The 20,294-nt window shown below is 33.7% G+C and overlaps 2 protein-coding genes across 10 annotated transcripts; one reads left to right on the top strand and one right to left on the bottom strand.

The window, feature by feature from the left end:
- The first annotated feature begins 5,408 nt into the window (after window positions 1-5,408).
- Window positions 5,409-6,988, top strand: LOC121211108 (S-norcoclaurine synthase 1). The gene is made up of 4 exons (XM_041083397.1): window positions 5,409-5,773; window positions 5,865-6,112; window positions 6,183-6,507; window positions 6,599-6,988. Exons 1-4 carry the CDS (start codon window positions 5,534-5,536, stop codon window positions 6,836-6,838), a joined length of 1,053 nt encoding a protein of 350 aa, XP_040939331.1. The 5' UTR covers window positions 5,409-5,533; the 3' UTR covers window positions 6,839-6,988.
- Window positions 6,768-17,953, bottom strand: LOC107917928 (uncharacterized). Of its 9 annotated transcripts, XR_005906480.1 has the most exons (13): window positions 17,734-17,943; window positions 17,501-17,637; window positions 17,152-17,244; window positions 16,604-16,742; window positions 16,259-16,332; window positions 16,120-16,162; window positions 15,914-15,937; window positions 10,097-10,164; window positions 9,768-9,819; window positions 9,572-9,638; window positions 9,437-9,487; window positions 8,568-8,726; window positions 7,813-8,063 (listed from the first exon to the last, which is right to left on the bottom strand). XR_005906480.1 is itself a non-coding variant. In XM_041083398.1 (10 exons), exons 3-10 carry the CDS (start codon window positions 17,167-17,169, stop codon window positions 8,703-8,705), a joined length of 441 nt encoding a protein of 146 aa, XP_040939332.1. In that variant the 5' UTR covers window positions 17,170-17,244; window positions 17,501-17,637; window positions 17,734-17,941; the 3' UTR covers window positions 7,813-8,702. The 9 variants fall into 9 exon arrangements, 2 of the variants coding, with proteins under 2 accessions (XP_040939332.1, XP_040939333.1); XR_005906477.1 differs by lacking the exon at window positions 17,501-17,637 and having other exon boundaries at window positions 9,572-9,819; window positions 17,734-17,953; XR_005906478.1 differs by lacking the exons at window positions 9,572-9,638; window positions 9,768-9,819 and having other exon boundaries at window positions 17,734-17,942.
- Window positions 17,954-20,294: the final 2,341 nt, after the last annotated feature.

The following is a 20,294-nucleotide window of genomic DNA, read 5'->3' as shown; positions in this document are numbered from 1 at the left end:
CAAATGTAACGCCCCGTACCCGAGACCATCGCTGGATTCGAACACGAGGTGTTAACAGACTTAATTCATTACTTAAACAGCTCAAACAATTTATTTTTTAAATTTCCAGTCAAGCTAGCAATCTGCGTCACAGTCACTTAAAAATTCATATCTCGAGTTCTGAAACTCGAAGTCCAATTCCATAAATTTTCCCTAAAATTAGACTCATATATCTATTTACTAATTCTTTTCTAGAATTTTTTGTCAAGCCAATTCGTACAGTTTATTAGTTAAAGTCTCCCTTATTTCAGGGTTCGACTGCTCTGACCTCTGTATATTACGAATCAAATATCTCTCTGTATAGAATTTCAATGACTATGAAGTTTGTTTTTCTTAAAACTAGACTCAATAAGGAATCTTTAAATATAAATAATGACTTATAATTATTTTTTTAAAATTTATGATGAATTTTTAAAGTCAGAATAGGGGATCTAGAAATCACTCTGGCCCTGTTTCACAAAAATTCAAATATCTCATAAAATATAATTTATATACCTGTTTTGTTCAATCCATATGAAAATAGACTAATTAAGCTTCAATTTCATAACATAATCATCATTTAATTCCATTTCTACTATTTTTAGTGATTTTTCAAATTTACATCACTGCTGCTGTCAGATTCTATTTTATGGCAAATTTCACTTTACTATGGATTTTCATGGTCTAAATAGCATTTTAAACATACATAACATCAAATATGACTTAAATTGGCCATTCCAACGGCTAATCATTTACAAACCCTTTTCTTACCAAACCATAGCCATATCATAAGATCAATTACACAAAGTGAGTGTTTTGCCATACATGCCACATTCAAAATACACAAGCCATTTTCCCAATTTAAGCCTTCGGATAGTGTGAACGAGTCTTCGACCTATCCCGATTCTCAAGCCGGCTTGTCAAAACTATAATGAAAGAAAAGGAGGGAGTAAGCACAAATGCTTAGTTAGTTTAGATGCAAATAGCAAGTAACATAATCACACAATTTCACATAAAATATCATTTGCATAAACAACACCAAGACATTCATGTTTCATTTACATTTAATATCTTTCTACGATTTCATCATACCAAGTTTTCAACCCGAGGGTTTAAGCACATCCCTGTCAAATTTTCTCATTTACCACACTTACCAACATGTCACCTTCGTTTTAGGCCTTCTTCTTATTCACTGAAGATTCACCCGTTGAACACATCGGAATATAATTCGAATACACGGATTTCATGAACGTAAGTGTCATACCCGCAACTAGACAAACTCAATAGCCTGCGGAACTTATGTAGCCAAGCTACTATGTAACCCGCCCATATGTGAACTCGGACTCAACTCAACGAGCTCGGGCATTCGCATCCATAAGTGAACTCGGACTCAACTCAACGAGCTCGGATGCCTAGATACATCTCACGAACTCGGACTCAACTCAACGAGTTCGGAACTCAACCATCCTAGTGACATGTCACTTGTATTCTAATCTATTCCCAAGGTTCAAACGGGCGTTTTCCTCGATCACACATCTTTGCAGTCTTCCACGGAATATCGAAATCGATACTTCGGTGATAGTTCATACTCATCAAGTAATTCACATAATTACATATTATTCAACAATAACCACAAAGCATAATATTTCATGATAATAATCAGCATCATATCATATAAACAACATTATATTGCTTGAAATGACAATTATGTTACTACATTTACACATGAACTTACCTCAGTACAAAATTATTAGCAATCGAGCCTATTCTTTGTAAACTTTGTTTTTCCCTCGATCGTGACTTGAATCTCGTTTCTCTTGATCTATAATGCCAAATTAATCTTATTTAATACATACATTCATCAAAACAGCATTTAATACGAACTTTGGCAAAATTACATTTTTGCCCCTAAACTTTTGCATAATTACACTTTTGCCCCTAGGCTCGGGAATTAAACTTCATCCCTTGTTCTTATGTTTTATGACATGCTGATCATTTTTCCCTTCTATGACAACATCAAATTCACACTCTAACATGTACTTATGACTATTATGTATTTTTACCGATTAAGCCCTTTTACTCGTTTTCGCTTAAAATCGAGTAGTTCAAGTTGTCTAACATAATTTAAAACCTCATATTCTATCATAAAACACCAAAATACACAAATTTCACCTATGGGTATTTTTCCAAATATGAACCCTAGGTTGAATTATTGCTAGCATAAGCTTAATCGAGCTACCGGGATTCCAAAAACGTAAAGAACATTAAAAACGGGGCTTGGAATCACTTACTATGGAGCTTGAAAGGTTGAAACAAACCCTAACCATGGAGAACCCTTGAAATTTCGGCCTAATGAAGAAGATGGACAAAAATTGGCTTTTAATTTTTTTTTAATTCATTTTAATAACTAAATGACCAAAATGCCCTTACTACTAAACTTTCCAAAAATTCTATTCATGTCCATTTTTTGTCCATAGACTTAGAAATTGGTCAAAATGCCATTTAAGACCTCCTAATTAATATTCCAAAACAATTTCATACTAAAAACTCCTAGAATGCAAGTTTTGCAAATTATTCGATTTAGTCCCTAATTTCAATTTAAGCATTTTAGGCATAGAATTTCATCACGAAATTTTCACACAATCATGAAATCATATCATAAACATCAAAATAATTATAAAATAATTATTTCTATATTGGATTTGTGGTCACGAAACCACTATTCCGGTTAGGCCCTAATTCGGGATATTACAGCACCTATCGAATAGCAGTATAGTTATGGTGAGTCGAAAATATCATATCCACGAGCACAAAAAGTACTAGTAATTACTATCTTTTTTATTATCTAGCCAATAAATTGAAGAAATTGTTTTTAATCTAAAATTATCTAAACTAATTATTAAGACGCAATAGAGAATTAAGTAAGAAAATATTCGAATGAACCAATGAGAGAGACAAGACCCAGAAAAGAATCCACCTAGACTTCACTTATTATTCTGAATCTGAAATAAATGATTTATTCACTTACCTTGATCCGTAGAAATCGCTAAATTATATTAATATCTATTTCGAGAGTAAAAATAACTCTTTCGAGAGTAAAAATAACTTACTCTAGGTTGATTAATTAAAATCTCTTTCTAATTAAAACCCCTATTGTCGTATTAACTCGATCTATGGATTCCCCTATTAGATTTGACTCTAATCTGGTATATTTATGTCGTCCTATTTCTAGGATTGCATGCAACTCTACTTAATTATGCCAGATTTACTCTTAAACAGAGACTTTTGCTCTACTAAAATAAACACATCAATCACGAATTAATATCCTGAAAACATTAAAACATGGAAAAGTACACATAATTGAGATCAAGAAATCAAGTATTTATCATGTAATTCAGAAATTAAATAACAAGATCCATCATAGGTTTCATCTTCCCTAGGTATCTAGGGAATTTAGTTCATACTTTGGAAGGAAAACATCTCAAAATTAGCAAAACAACAAAACATAAAGAAACCCAAAAACTTCTAGAGAAGTTGACTAGAGATCTTCAATCTTGAAGGAGATCCTGCTTCTAAGTTGATTCCGATAGCGCTCTTCAAGTAATTTCTTCATTCTTCTCCGTATGCTCCCTTAAATCCTCTTCTAGTGTGTATTTATAGACTTTAGAATGCTCAGAAACCCTAAAATTAGTTTTTTTTGCGTGTTTGAGAAACAGGGAGCGATATTAACACGGGCTAGCACATGAACGTGTGGCCAACCCATGTGGATCACACGGACATGTGCTCAGCCAGTGTGCAAATGCCCAGGCTGTGTGGTTCCTAAAAATAGCTCATTTTGTCCGATTTTGGCCTGTTTTCCACTCCTTTTTCTCCCCTATATTCACCTAAGTATAGAAACATGAAATTAAAGGATTAGGAGCATCAAATTCACTAATTCACATAATAAATCTTCCAAAAACATACCAAGCATGGGATTAAAATATGTTACTTTTATGGTTTATCAGCCATGGTCACTGACATGAGTTTGGATCCACTTGGATCATTGATAAGGCATTCCTTGTCTCTAAACACAACTGAATAACCCTTTTCAAGCAATTGAACTACTAAGCAGGTTTCTATCAATTTCAAGTACAAACAAGACATTCGAGACAAGTTTGATACCTGTAGGAGTGTCAACCAACACATCTCTCTTGCCTTCTGCTTTGATGAAGTGTCCATTGCCAATTTTTACCCTCGTTTTGAACTTTCTATCTATGTTCTTAAAGATAACAACATTAGGGGTCATGTGGTTTGTGCAACCACTATCAATCAGCCATCCTTTTATGGCTTTTCTTTTAGCAGATGAGCAAGAGACTACAAAGACTTGCTCTTCTTGTTCACAACCTTTTTCTGCCACTTGAGCTTCAGCTCTAGGCTGTTGAGGCTAGTTTTGATTCAACTTGCCTTTGTTTCTGTAAACCTTCTCAACATGGCCCATCTTTTTTGCAGACTTTGCACTGTACATCAGGCCTGAACCAACAATTTGCTCCTGGATGACTAAGCCTTTTGCAATGTGGGCAAGGTGGATACCTTATTCTTGCTCCATTTGTTCTAAGCTTGTCTGACCAAATCTTCTTCCCTTTGTAGCCAGAAGACAGAGGTGAAGCCAGAACAATTTTTTAGGGGGGGCGAATGAAATTTTAACTTTTTATAGTCTATATTTTTATAATTTTTAAAAGATTAAATTAAATTTTTATAATTTTAGGGGCCAAAGTGTAATTTTACCTAAATAATAATTTTTTATTTTAGGGGGGTCAGGGCCCCTGCCAGCCCCCCCCAGCTACGCCTCTGATCAACAACCAAAACATCTTGTAAAAAATTATTATCATTTTCAAGGCATGAAGGGATCAGAACCTCCCTTCAGTTCATTTGAGAAATTAGGTGTTTAGATAACGAAATAATGTACTCAATGAGATTGAATGAGAATTAAAAAGAATTGTAGGTTTCTTAACCTTTAGACCTTAGGTTTCTTCAAGAAATGACAAGGATGGCCTTCAAGAGACCTACAAAGAAATAGTTTAATGAAAAAAAAATTCATATAATACCTGGATCTTTTATTAATAATAAAAATTGCCCAAAGTTAACAAACTGAGTTTTTTAACAAGAAAACCAAAGACCTCAAAAAAAAAAAGTTAATTGTATTATATCTTTGTGATTAACCAATTGCTATGCAGTTAATCTTTATGGCCTTTCCTTTTTATCACGTGGAATTTGTGCAAGGTGCATTTTAGATTTTCAGATATGTGATCCTAGAGGAGTCAAATTTTGAATATATAATAACAAAAGGGATATATTATTCAATAATTCAAGGACAAAATGATTAGGTGTCTGTATTATAGAAATTAGAAATGATGGATAACAAGCAAAAGATGATCTATGAAATTACCTAACGCATTAAAGAGACATGTTAGAGTAGTATTTAGCATATAAACAAATAAAAATTTTCTCGGTGAGACCTTGAGACAGCTTCACAGAAATGGACACAAAGGTGGTGAGCAGAGGATTTGCTGGTTCTTTACCTGTTGATAGTGTCCAAGCACTTGCATCCAAGAACCTGAAGAACATCCCATCCAGATATATCAGACCTGAGGTTGAATTTGAAGTAGTTTCCATAGGTGAATCCCAGCAGATTCCTGTAATTGACATGAGCAAACTAGATCGTGATGATGAACAGAAAAAACTCCATCAGGCTTGCAAAGACTGGGGTTTCTTCCAGGTACCTAATTTAAACAGAATTCTTAAAGAACAGTAACTTTTTTTTTTACATCAATGGACTTAGTAGTTCATCTTTATTGACGTTGAAACAGTTAATCAATCATGGGATAGCAGATGAAGTGATTGAGAAAATGAAGATTGACACTCAAGAGTTCTTTAAGTTGCCATTGGAGGAGAAGTTGGCTTATGCACAGCTACCAAATGAGATTGAAGGTTACGGTCAAACCCTGGTAAGGTCGGCAGATCAGAAGCTAGATTGGAATGACATGCTCTTTCTTTTTCCCCTGCCTGTGCCGTTAAGAAATATGAGATTCTGGCCAGCCAATCCCCCTTCCTTCAGGTAACTTGACAATAATGATCCTTCAACTTCATGGCCGTATTAGGATGTCTGTAACTTGAGTTGTTTTCAGAGAAACCTTTGACAAGTACTCGACGGAGTTGCAGAAGGTTACGATTTATCTCATTAAGCGGATTGCCAAGAACTTGGGAACTGATCCTGAGATGCTTTCAAGCTTTTTCGAGGATGGAGTACAAGCTATAAGAACGAACTATTATCCACCATGTGCAGAGGCAAGCAAGGTTTTTGGTGCATCTCCACACTCTGACTCCACAGGCTTAACACTATTGCTTCAAGTGAATGAAGTTGAAGGATTACAAATCAAGAAAGATGAGAAATGGGTGCCTGTTAAACCCATCCCTGGTGCATTGATCGTCAACATTGGAGACATAATAGAGGTAACATGACAATATTTGTAGCTAACAGACTTTAGACTTGATGGATTGTATATGTAATGTGCCTCGAAGTGAAGAGATGCTATGAATGCAGATTATGAGCAATGGAGAATACAGAAGCATAGAACATAGAGTTGTGGTGAATCAGGAGAAAGAGCGGCTGTCAATGGCAGCATTTCACAGACCGAAAGTAGGTACCGAGATTGGACCATTGGCAGATCTTGTTCGGACAAACAAAGCACAGTACAAGACTATGTCACTTGAGGAGTTCCTCAGACTGAGGCTTAGCAGGAAAGTTCGAGGGAAACATCTGTTGAATCAAATGAAGCTCTAGTTCAAAATCTTATTGGCTTTATCAGCTCTTCCTCCATGTTAAATCTCTTCTTTTGCAACTTGTTTCCAATGTTTGAAATAACAGGATTGTTGTTTCTGGAAATGCAACAATTTGTAAAAACCATATTTAAAATCGATTAAGCTTATTTGACATGTTCTCAACTGCATGAAACTCCTAATAGCGTTTGACCCATACTCCCAAATGAACTCCTAAAGTCTAAGCTAACATTAACATTTTTTTAGGAAATGGATTTTTATGAGATAATAAAGCTAGTTTGGGCTTTTGCATCTAATGAAGAAGCTTTCTTCAGTTAATTTGCAAAATCAGTTGTTAAGACAGAAAATATAAATGTATTCACCGGAATAAAAAATTAGAAAGAATTTGTTGCGGCCAAAAATATACTAGTAGAAACATGTTTCAAGTATTTCTGTCATTATATCAATTCAACCTTATATTTTCCCACCTTTATAAAAATCTTCAATGTACTCAAATTTGTATCATTACATTAGCAATAATATCGATGTCAATCAATGTAAGACTCAATTGACATCAATTAATTTTTATATCAAAATTTTTATAAATATATTTTTTATATATCATAATAAATATTAATTTTACATGTAATCAAAGTATCTTTATTAAATTAAATTTTATATTATATTATAAATAATAAAAAATCCTATTCTAGTCTAATAAATAATTTTACATGTAATTTTAGATTAGCTCGTAACAGAATGGTAGGATTTTCTTCGAGAAAATGACAAAGTAGGGTCTTCAAGGAACTACAAAGAAACAGTTGATGTAAAAATGATTGTATTAAATAGTTCTGATTAAACAATTGATGTGCAATTTTAATTGCTCAGTGTTTATAGCCTGTTGGCATTAGTGCACGATCGTTTCAGATATCCAAAGATTCAAAAAGCTTCGAAAATAATAATTGAAAAAGGACATATTTTTCAATAATTCATGCAAAAGACAAAAACGATTTAGTGGTGTTATATACTTTCAATAATTCATTCATTAACATGATAATTTGAGCGTAGTGTTTAACTTGAGACAATTTTACAGCAATGGAAACAAAAGTGGTGAGCACAGATATGTTTGGTTCTTTACCAGTTGAGAATGTCCAAGCACTTGCATCCAAGAACCTCAACAACATCCCATCCAGGTACATCAGACCAAAGGTTGAATTTGATGTAGTTTCCATAGACGAACCCGCAAATTCCTGTATTTGACATGCATTACAACAAAACAAGTTTTTAGTAGCATTTTTTTGACCTATAAGCGCCGTAGAAAATACCACTAAAGACAATGCCACTAACATTTTGTGGCATTTATGGAAAAAACGCCACTAAAGGTCATGACTTTTAGCGACACTTTTTCCACAAACGCCACTAAAGAACATGACCTTTTAAAAAATTATTTTATTTTAATTAAATAATATTTATTTCTATGTTAAATATTATATTATATTTAATTTTTGAACTTTAAACTATATGCTTTTAAAGATAAATAAAAAATATTAATTAAATTAAATTTTTCATTAAAATTTAAACTTCAAAACTAAATATAAAAATTAATGAATTTAAATTTAATACATAAACATTGATTCAAAATATAATTTAATATATATAAAAAAAACACACACACAGACAGTCAGACACACAAAGTATTACAATTTCTAAAACAAATTCATCCTAGTGAGAAAAGAATGCCAAATGATCATCACCTCTCATTAATCAAAGGAAAAAGATCAAAAAAGAAGAGGAAACAATATACAACAGAGGGCTGGTTCAAGCTTAGATGAAGCCAAAGTATTGCAATGCCTGCATATAACTTAGAGAAGTCCTTTGATGCTTCCAATTCAACCGCCAGAGAATCCAAAACACTGGAACAAAAAGCCAAAGTACGCACGTGTAAGCCAAAGTCAGGCCAATAAGGAAATCACTTATACTACCCTCAAAGCCACATATGTCAAAGCACGTTATCTGATCTCTTTGAATTATGATATGGAAAGATAAATTTTTAATAATGCCACCATAATGCAAGAATTAGAATTTGTTTCGACAAAAGTCATTGATCATGTTATTAATCATGTGCCTTTGCATGTACAGGCGTTGCATGTAAAACCTACATAGTTTAAATATAAAAAAATCACCAAATCCATGGCTTATCCTCAAACAATCTATTATTTAGATACGTAAACAAGTCAAACAGAAAGCAGCTCATGACAAAGCATTTTCCTGATCCACTATGTTAGTTGTTTTATCTTTATTTCTTTCCTGAGTTCAACTTTAAACCTCAAAATATCTAAATATATTGATGCTCAGAATGCTTAATATTGCGGACAACCAACACAATAGTCTAATACTGATTTATCTACTATGAAAAAATACTAAATTATAAGTTACATAGAGAACAATTTCAATTATTTTCACTTCTGAAAGCACCAAAAGAGTTGAACAACCTGCCTAAATTTCATCTGTTAAGGTGGAAAACCTCAATTACACAAAAGCCTCTCTCAGCCTTTTTGAAATAAATAACCAGCAACTACTATGAATCTTATAGCAAAAATATATATAAGAACAAGTATATTACCTCTGCAACAAAAGGCCATAATTTGCTCAATTGCTTGTTCAACCATTTTGCCTAAAAGGACAACATAGTATAAGACAGTAAGCAACTACACTGAATAAAATCTTAACACCAAAATGGAAACATCTTTTTCTATACCTAACACATGCAAATGTATCTAGTCTTTGAGATGCATATTTTATGCCTTGTCGCATAATGCTCTAACCTAAACAAGATAACACAAAAATAGAGTTACAACCAATTATAACCCAGATGAAACAGGGAAGAAAAACGAGGACTTCTATTGATCAACTTGAGAACAAAACAATACAAGTAAAACGTAGAAAAGTCTTGCCTCGAACACACAAAAGTTTTCGTGCAAATACACCAAGTTCTTTCGAAATCAACTACATCAAATAAATCAAAAGAATATATAAATGTTTTAAATGGAAGAGAGAAAAAAGCTGATTTTTTTTTCATTAATTATAACTAAAAATTCACACGGCAATAGAAACTAATGCTATTGGAATAATATCTTAAAACAAATTCAATTCAAAATCATTTTGGTATTCATTTCGCAGCCAAATATAGCCTAATCTATTAAAATAATTATACAATTAAATTAAGTGCTCAAAATTTCCATACTTTCTTGAGAAACAAACAGATCGTGAAAAAAAAAAGTACCTGCTGCTCCGAAAGTGGCTTACATTGCATCAGCTGCGAGATCTGTTCATCGAGATTGAAGGCTGAGTCTGTTGGTGCACCCATTTTTGATAATTAAGTAGCAAGAATAGAAATGATAAAGAAAGGGAGAGACCATTGTAGGAATATTCTGTAAATATTTTAGGAATATTTTGTAGATATTTTTTTATTAAAATCCCTTATTTTAAGGGATCATATCTCCTATTTAGTATCTTTCCTAACTTAGAGTTTCCTAAAGTAGTGTCATAGGTTGTATATAAAAACTCTGATTTATGTTCTATTTAGTATCAAATACTCTGATTTCTACATGGTATCAGCTTAGGTTACGATTTCTTTTTTCAACCTAGACCATGTCCGAAACTCCTTCTCCTACTTCGGAGATTACTTCAAATCCAAAAAATTTTTCTGGTTCCGATGCTCCATCAGATTCGTCTGCTCTGACTATCACCTGCCATCGATTGAATGGCAACAATTTTCTTGAATGGTCCCAATCGGTTAAGATTTTTCTCTTGGGCAGAGAAAGATTGGACTACGTTACTGGTGAAATCAAGAAGCCTGCTGTGACTGATGCTGGTTTTGCTAAGTGGATGCGTGACAATGGTCAGGTTATGACTTGGCTCCTTAATTCCATGACCCCGAGTATAAGCAGAAACTTTCTTTACACCACAGCCGCTGAAATTTGGAGTGCAGTCCGCGAAACCTACTCTAGCAGGGATAACATTGTTGAATTATATCATGTTGAAGATTAAGCAGCCACCCTTAAACAAGGAACCATGCCTGTTACTCTCTACTACAATACCTTTACTGCTCTTTGGCAACAATTAGATTTGTATGCACATTATGATTGGGTAGATCAAAGAGATGCTGCTCTTTATCAGCAAATTGTTACTCAACGAAGACTTTTTCAATTTCTCCAAGGCTTAAATAAGGACCTGGACGAGGTTCGCGGCAGGGTCCTGGCTATTTCTCCTCTTCCCTCCCTTCGAGAGGTTTTCTCTATGGTCAAGAAGGAAGAAAGCCGAAGGTGTGTGATGCTGTCTGATGAACCATATTCCACTTCTGAAAGATCTGCCTTACTGACCCATCAATCATCTCCCTCTTCCAAACGGAGGAGACCTTGGTGTGATCATTGCAAAAAGCCCGGCCACTCTAAGGAAAAGTGTTGGAAGCTTCATGGTAAGCCTCAGGACTGGAAGTCCAAGCACTCTCGAGATAATAAATCAAGCCTTGTCGTTGCCACCTCTGTCACTAGTTTCACTAAAGAACAGATTGCTGAACTTCAAAAACTATTTGGAAAGTTTCAAGGGTCTTGTGAGGGTAATCTGGTCATAAAAGATCCAGAAGGTAACCTTTCTTCTACTGCATTTTTCTCCTCCCAGTTGACTCCTAATTGGATCCTCGATTCTGGTGCTACGGATCATATGACTGGTAACAAGGCATTGTTTCACAATTTTTTCCATACCTTTGGTAAAGCTGTCAAAACGGCTGATGGTACCTTGTGCAAAATAGAGGGACATGGCACTGTTATTCTCAATGAACAGATTGCACTTAAAAATGTTCTCTTTGTACCAAATCTAGCGTGCAATCTCATCTCTGTTAGTAAATTGTCCACAGACTTGCACTGCTCTGTAATTTTTAATGATCGTGATTGTATTTTGCAGGCACTGAACTCGAAGAAGATGATTGGTAAGGCCAGCTTGCATAATGGTCACTACATCCTCCCTACCTCTCCTAAAATCGAGATCTCCAAGTCATTTACCACTTTAGGAAAAGTTGATACTGTTATGTTATGGCACTTTCGTTTAGGTTATCCTAGTTTCCAATACCTTGCGAAATTGTTTCCTGCTCTATTCATTAATAAAAGGCCTAATTCTTTTTCTTACAAAGTTTGCTCTCTTGCCAAACATACTAAATCATCTTATTTTCCTTCTACATACAAGCCTTCTTACCCTTTTGTTTTGATCCATAGTGATATTTGGGGCCCTTCTCGGGTGAAGAATGCTGATAATTGTAAGTGATTTATCACTTTTATTGATGATCACAGTAGGATAACTTGGACTTATTTGCTGAAAGATAAATCTGAAACTGCTAGTGTTTTTGTGCAATTTTATAACTTGGTTCTCACTCAATTTGGGTCTAAAATCCAGCTCTTTAAATCTGATAATGACAGTGAATTTTTTGTTAGGTCTTTAGGTGATTTTTTTAAGGAAAAGGGCATAGTTCAGATTAGTTCTTGTGTTGGAACCCCACAGCAAAACGACATTGCCGAAAGAAAAAATAGGCACCTTCTTGAAGTTACTCGTTCTCTTCTATTTACCACTAATGTTCCTAAATATTTGTGGGGGAAAGCCTTATTAACTGCCACATATTTAATCAACCGGATGCCTAATAAGGTTTTAAAATTTCAAACACCTCAATCTATATTTTTGCAGCACTTTCCTCATTTTAAGCCTATCTCCTCCATTCTGCCACTTAAAATTTTTGGCTGCACTGTTTTTATCCAAAATATTGCTCCTAATAAGTCCAAGTTAGATCCTAAGTCTTTAAAATGTGTATTGGTTGGGTATTCTTCACTTAAGAAGAGTTATAAATGCTATCATCCTCCTTCTAAACGATTTTTCACCACTATGGATATAACATTTTATGAGCAGGATTCCTATTTCACTCAGGCTGAAATTCAGGGGGAAACATGGAGTGATTTTCAACCACAACAGGTATCTCCTCCTAATCTTCATCCTCAACCTTCAGAATTGCCATCTTGTTCGCCATTACCTGCAGATCTGTCACTTGTGAATGCTCCCATTGATTCTCCTATAGTACCTATGACTAATTCACCTACACCCACTTTAAACACTCTTCCTGAAAATACACCTACTCCAATTGACAGTCTTCAAAAAACACCACCACCCAAACAGCTTCGTGTCTACACAAGAAAAAGAAGACATATCCCTGAGACTGTTTTGCAATCTGATTCTTGCCGAGAATTGGATTTGGGTCCAGCTGCCGAAATGGAAGAAGAAATCAGTAAGTCCACTACTCTAGATGACTTTCCTATTGCTATTAGAAAAGGGGTTAGACAGTGCACCAAGCATCCTATTGAAAAATTTACTGGTTATAATTCATTGATGCCATCTTTTCAAGCATTTACAGCAACTTTGGATAAAGAACAGGTTCCCACAAGCATAGCTGAAGCTCTAAAGGATCCAAAATGGAGAAGGGCTGTTGAAGAGGAAATTTGTGCACTAGAGAAAAATGCTACTTGGACCATTACAGACCTTCCTCAAGGAAAAAAGGCTGTCGGCTGTAAATGGATCTTTGCTGTAAAGTATAACTCCAATGGCAGTATCCAACGATACAAAGCTAGACTAGTGGCCAGAGGTTTCACGCAAACATATGGGATAGACTTCACAGAAACTTTTGCACCTGTGGCAAAGCTTAACACTATTCGAGTACTCCTAAGTTTGGCTGTAAATTGCGATTGGAAATTACACCAACTTGATGTAAAAAACGCATTTCTTAATGGCAAGCTTGAGGAAGAAGTCTATATGCAATTGCCACCTGGCTCAAAGTCTATTGAAGGTAGCAACAAGGTTTGCAAGCTCAACAAGTCTCTATACGGGTTAAAACAATCACCCAGAGCTTGGTTCGAGAGGTTCACTAAAGTCATTCTTCAAAATGGCTACAAGCAGTCCCTTGCCGATTATACGCTTTTCATCAAGGTAACTTCTACAAATAAGAAAGCTATCCTAATTGTGTATGTGGATGACATCATTCTTACTAGAGATGATGAGGAAGAGATTAGCAATTTGAAGAAGTTGTTAAACAGGGAATTCGAAACCAAGGACTTGGGAAAGCTAAGGTATTTCCTAGGAATGGAGGTGGCAAGATCAAAAGAAGGACTTGTGATCAACCAAAGAAAGTATGTACTTGATTTACTCAAAGAAACTGGTTTTCTTGGCTGTAAGCCGGCTGATACACCAATGGAGGCAAACTTGAGATTCAATAAAGAAGATGAGTCCTTAGTAGACAGAGAGAAATTTCAAAGGTTAGTTGGGAAACTAATCTACTTATCCTTGACAAGGCCAGATATAGCTTTTCCCGTAAATGTGATAAGTCAACACTTGACTAATCCTACTGAAGAGCATATGGCAACAGCAAATAGAATTCTCAAGTACTTGAAGAAAACTCCAGGACACGGCTTAATGTTTAAGAAGACACAAGACAGAACTGTTAAGATTTTTACAGACTCTAGTTGGGCTGGAGATCTCACTGAAAGAAGATCCACTAGTGGGTACTGCACTTTTGTTTGGGGTAATCTTACAACTTGGAGAAGTAAGAAACAATCTGTTGTTTCAAGAAGTAGTGCTGAAGCTGAATTTAGAGCACTAGCTTTGGGGATATGCGAAGGAATTTGGCTACTTAAATTACTAAAAGAACTTGGCACAAATCAGGAGGATCACTTTGAAGTTTTGTGTGATAATCAATCTGCCATTCAGATTGCCAAGAACCCAGTTCAACATGACCGAACAAAGCATGTTGAAATTGATAGGCATTTTATTGCTGATCAAGTCAACAAAAAGACAGCCACTCTTTCTTACATTCCTTCAGAAAGACAGATTGCAGACATTCTTACCAAGGCTTTGCCAAAACCTGTGTTCAATAAATTCCTATTCAAGCTGGGATTATACAATGTATATTCTCCAGCTTGAGGGGGAGTGTAGGAATATTCTGTAAATATTTTAGGAATATTTTGTAGATATTTTTTTATTAAAATCCCTTATTTTAAGGGATCATATCTCCTATTTAGTATATTTCCTAACTTAGAGTTTCCTAAAGTAGTGTCATAGGTTGTATATAAAAACTCTGATTTATGTTCTATTTAGTATCAAATACTCTGATTTCTACAACCATTAAAGCTGGTGGTACAAATTTAGCATAAAGGCCGAAAAGGTAAAATAGGAATCCAGAATATCTTTTATCCCTCGAAACCAAATAATGAAATTGCATGACAAATGCCTTACTGGTATTTTAACTATAATTAGTACAGTTTTTATATTAATGGATTAAAAGTTTAAAGTTGTTATTAAATAGATTGTCAGGTTTAATATGTTCATTTTCTCTACAGCAAAAGTTTCAAATTAGTAATTATAATTTGGAGTGTTTAAAAATTTGTATAATCTATTAGATTTCTTAATTCAGAATTATCAATCATATTCAATATATTGAATCAATAAATTATTTGTGCGATGACTATAGCCTTTTTTAAGATAATTTCTTCTATTTTCACATATTTTAAGAGTCATGAGTATTACCTTATATTATTTTATTTGGCCACTATTTTTATTTTTTAAATTAAATAGAGAAATGTTTATTAACATAAAAGGAATCTATAAATAAAATAAAAGGAATATGTACTTATAACATAAAAAACAATAACACAGAAAATACAGCAAGCTGGTTTATAGGTGGCCCAACCATCTGCAACATTTTATCTGTTCCCTAATTATTATCATATGCCCAACAATTAACAGCTACATGCTGCCTTAGCAATCAAATATAAGAAACTTATAGCATTATCACCTTGGCTCTCTTAAACAGATCCCTGATCCGAGCAGAACCAACACCGACTAAAACTTCCACAAATTCTTTGTATTAAGTTACTAATTCTTTGTATAATAAAATTAGAAGAGGTGATCTAAAAGGCATAGAAAAACAAATATAAAATTTCTTTGTATTAAGTCACTTAGTCCCATATTCCAATAAATACATCCATCCATGACAAAGAAACAGGAAACTGACCTGTAAAGGAAGCATTGCTCAGTCCTGCATTAATTAAAGATAGAACCATAAAATTAGCTTAATTCTGCTGGGCAAATTTGCCAAAGATATGTAATTCCTGTTTTAAGTAAAGTCGAAGCCTTAAGGGCTGGTACAAGTTACTAATATCACATGTAATTCCAGTTCATGGCTGTTATAATGGTATTATAAAGTCAAAAATAACTTTCCTCGTGTAATGATGAAAATGCCCCATCCAAGTTCAATTAGTTGCTGCCAAACTCAAAAGAGCTCATATGACTATTACAATACAGATATACAGAGAAAGAGCAAGTTCTACCTAAAACAGGAAAAGAACAACGAACTCACAATTAGTACTGAAGCTCTTTGAAGCTTGGGGCCCCCCATCCGCCACTTCTTAAAGGCCGACATCGAAACTTGAGCTGCTTTGTTGTTCAAACTCTCAATCTTTCTCAAAATACCCATACACAATGCTTATGTTCGACATATGGATATGATGATATAACTTCTAAGAATCCTCCAAGTACAAGGAAAAACTTAAAAAAAAATTGGTTGTACTCATGTCAAGCACATATTTGTACCTAACACTCGTACCTGAGTAAGGATAACATAGCAGAATTGTAATGTTTATACATCTAAAGGAGGCATAGCACTGAAAGAAATAAGCTTTAAATAAAGGAAAAGGATTCTCACAATTTGATTCTTCTTTTGTTAGAAGGGTCAAGAATTTGGAAGCCGTTGTGTATGCTGCAGTATATGCCTTGGTTAAGATCTCCTTATATCTGATCTTGAATGCCGATAAGAGCAAGATTTCAATGGTTTTATCACCAACCTATCCCATCAAAACACAAAGTGGCGACTGAGAAATCCATTTTTCATTATGTTACTCGGACTTCTTTAAGTATTAGTATCAGACAATTGTGCTCAAACATATATATATATATAATCCTTTAAAGACTCTCTAGATACCAATTTGAAACAATCTTGTTGGACCAGTTGGATTTAGAAGGTCTACTGGCCAGACAGCCTAGAGATGAACTAAGAGCATGGATCCTACATTGCTTGGATTCTTCAATCCATGAGGACGTAACCTTTAAGGATCCTCTAAATACAAAAAAGAAATACTCAGAAAATTTTAACTAAACCCGTGTTGGATAATATACTTAGTACTTGTCGCTTACACTCGAATTCAAATAGCATAGATTCTAAAAGATACTACAAGGACTGACGGAGAGACTCACAGTGGTGCTATCTTGCATCCAAACTCATAAAATTATGGAGATCGAGATTTAAGATCCACACAAGCAGTATCAGCCTGGATTTCCAGCCGTGTTCTGGACATATTAAAAATATACATTTAGAAAACATCATTAGCACAAAGACAACTTTGCAAGCACATAAATCAACACAATAAAAAATTAGATGTTGGACTATCAAATAATTAATCATCATCCTCTCGTTGCAGATAGACAGACTTATATGAGAATTTATAACTATTTAGTGTTTACTACTTCAAATAAATCCAAACAATGTTCGTTGAGAAATAAAATCAAACATCTACTGTGTACTAACAAGCCAAATTCAACATACAGAACATCTTCGGTTGATAAAGCATTGAAAGGCTTATGGGTGTGCAAAAGCCAGTCGTTAAGATCCGTGATTCTTTCGTCTCCCAGTATAGTTCTTTTTGGACACCACCCACATACCTTTAAGCTTTGCCACTTTCCCTAATTCGATTCAAAAAAAAGTAAGAGAGTCCTTTTACCTACTAATTGAGCTAAACTTATATTAACAAACGAAGAAGACCAGAATGAGTTGAATACCTTTCTACGATTTTCCTTTCCCTTGTAGGCCTATCACTACTAGGTGTCACTGGTTCTTTCTTCTACTACCTTTGACCTTTTTAGTCCCTTCGTCTTCACCCTCCCCCTCTTCTCTTTTATTTGGGGAAAAAGAAACAATTTGGGGGATTTGATTAACGAGTGGGTAACCAAAAACTAATTTTTGGAGTGAGCGGGATTTTGTCTTCTTTTATTAAAAATAATAGCCTTTTGTGGCGTTCTTTAAAAAAATGTCGGTAATTTTCTGATTTATTGCGATGTTTCCACCAAAAATGCAAAAATGCCATTATAGCTCAACTTTTTGCGACCTTTTACTAAAAATTGCTATTATTGCTCAATTTTAATTTTTTTTATTTTTAACATATATTTCTTTTTTTTTACAATTTTTGTGTTGAAATTATCATTTTTTGGAATTTTTTTTAATTTTGAATATTGAATTTTTTAACTGAAATATGGACTAAAATTTTAAATATTAAAATTTTAAGTTTTTTATTTTTGATTTAATCATAGACATTTTAAAAAATATATTTATGTATTTGTATATTGAATAAATATAAATTTTTATGTATGCAATATATAAATATAAAATGATGTTATATCAATAATTGTGTTAATAATTTACCAGAACTAGACCAAATTAAATTTCATATATCCAATTGCACTTTGATCCCATATTTATCCCTAAACATTGAAAATTAAACCCTGATCCCCAAACACTAAACCTCAAATCCTAGATCATAAACCTTAAATCATAGATAATAAACTTACACCCTAAACCCTAACTATATATAGTTACCTATCCATATCAATCTGTTATATTTTTTATTTTTTTATCAATGTTTTTTTCTTAATCTAATATTTAAATATATATGAAATGGTTTAGATTAAATATTTTTAAATATAAAAGCATTAATTGATTGTATAAAATTTTATCACGTAACAAATCTCAAGTAAACCTTAAATCTTAAGCCATTTAATATATATAAAGTTTATCTATTATCTCTTAAATAATTTAAATTATAATCATAATTTTAATATATTAAAATTAATATTATCTCTTTTACAATTATATAAGAAATTATTTAATATATAAATTTAAAAACACTAATTAATATAAACCCTAAACTCATATCCCCTAACCCCTAACCCGTATCCCCATAAACCCTAAATCATAAAGGATAAACTATAAATCATAAACCCTAAACCTCTGACCATTGACCCCTAACCCTTAAACCATAAACCATAATCTCTAAACCCATAATCCATAAACCTTAAAATAGTAACTCCTAAAGCTTAAACGCTAAACCATACACCTTATACCATAAACCCTAAACTATAATGATAATTAATTCAATATTTTAAAATTAATACTATCTCTTTTATAATTATATAAGAAAATATTTATCATATAAATTAAAAAACACTAATTAATCTAAACCCTAAACTCCTAATCCCTAAACCCTAAACCATAAATCCTAAACATAAACCATGAACCCCTAACCATTAACCCCTAACACCTAAACTTTAAACCCCAACCCTTAAACCATAATCCCTAAACCCATAATCCATAAACCTTAAAATAGTAACTCATAAACATTAAACCCTTAACCATATACCGTAAACCCTAAACTATAATGACAATTAATTTAATATTTTAAAATTAATGCTATCTCTTTTACAATTATATAAGAAAATATTTAACATATAAATTAAAAAACAATTAGTCATATACCAAAAATCTTTAAAATTATTTTAAATAATATTATTTCAATTTTTTTCATTTTTTGTGGCGTTTTTCAAAAACGCCGCTAAAGATCGAGCATTAGCGGCGTTTTTTAAAAAGCGCCGCTAAAGGTGTACTTATAGCGGCGTTTCTTAAAAAAGCACCGCTAATACCTGATCTTTAGCGACGTTTTTAAAAAGTGCCGCTAAAGCCACTAAAAGTTCGTGCGTTTTTAAAAATGCAGTTAGTCATCTTGTCTGGAAATTTTAAAATGAATTGTATGAGCTGTTTAAGTAATGAATTAAGTCCGTTAACACCTCGTGTTCGACTCCGGCAACGGTCTCGGGTACGGGTCGTTACAGTATGTGCCTTAACTTGTAGCTGATTCACATCTAAAATGAAGGATTTATCATACACAGCTACTGTCACTAGCTCCTGACCAAAAGAGTCCTTGATCATACATGTTTTTCCTTCAAAAATAAGGGAGTAACCCTTCTCCAGCAATTAACCAACACTAAGCAAATTTTGGTCAATGTCAGGTATATAAAGAACCTCAAAGATAGTCTTGTTACCTGAATGAGTACAAATCACAGCCTTGCCCTTGCCTTTGGCCTTTAAAAGCTCACCATTGCCGATTCTGACTTCAGACACAAAACTGGTGTCTAGCTCCCTGAACATACTTTTGTCTGAAGCCATATGATGAGTACATCCACTTTCAAATCAGCCAATTTTTGCTGACCTTGCTCGAGCTTGCAAAAGAAGAGGCTGTAAAGACATGCTCTTCCAGTGCTTCCACATCCTCAGCAGCCTGAGCTTGGTT

Source organism: Gossypium hirsutum, chromosome A12, assembly GCF_007990345.1.
Source record: "Gossypium hirsutum isolate 1008001.06 chromosome A12, Gossypium_hirsutum_v2.1, whole genome shotgun sequence".
Taxonomy (NCBI): domain Eukaryota; kingdom Viridiplantae; phylum Streptophyta; class Magnoliopsida; order Malvales; family Malvaceae; genus Gossypium; species Gossypium hirsutum.
Note: the sequence above shows the minus strand (reverse complement) of the source record. Positions and strands in the feature narration are given on the sequence as shown.

Bases quoted from the DNA above. Each gene is read 5' to 3' on its own strand.
- LOC121211108 (XM_041083397.1), top strand. From the start codon at position 5,534: ATGGACACAAAGGTGGTGAGCAGAGGATTTGCTGGTTCTTTACCTGTT. The intron at 5,774-5,864 runs GTACCTAATTTA...ACGTTGAAACAG, and splicing joins AAGACTGGGGTTTCTTCCAG to TTAATCAATCATGGGATAGC. The intron at 6,113-6,182 runs GTAACTTGACAA...AGTTGTTTTCAG, and splicing joins GCCAATCCCCCTTCCTTCAG to AGAAACCTTTGACAAGTACT.
- LOC107917928 (XM_041083398.1), bottom strand. The intron at 9,488-10,096 runs GTACTTTTTTTT...TTGTCCTTTTAG, and splicing joins AGCCACTTTCGGAGCAGCAG to GCAAAATGGTTGAACAAGCA. The intron at 8,727-9,436 runs GTAATATACTTG...TTTTTGTTCCAG, and splicing joins TATGGCCTTTTGTTGCAGAG to TGTTTTGGATTCTCTGGCGG.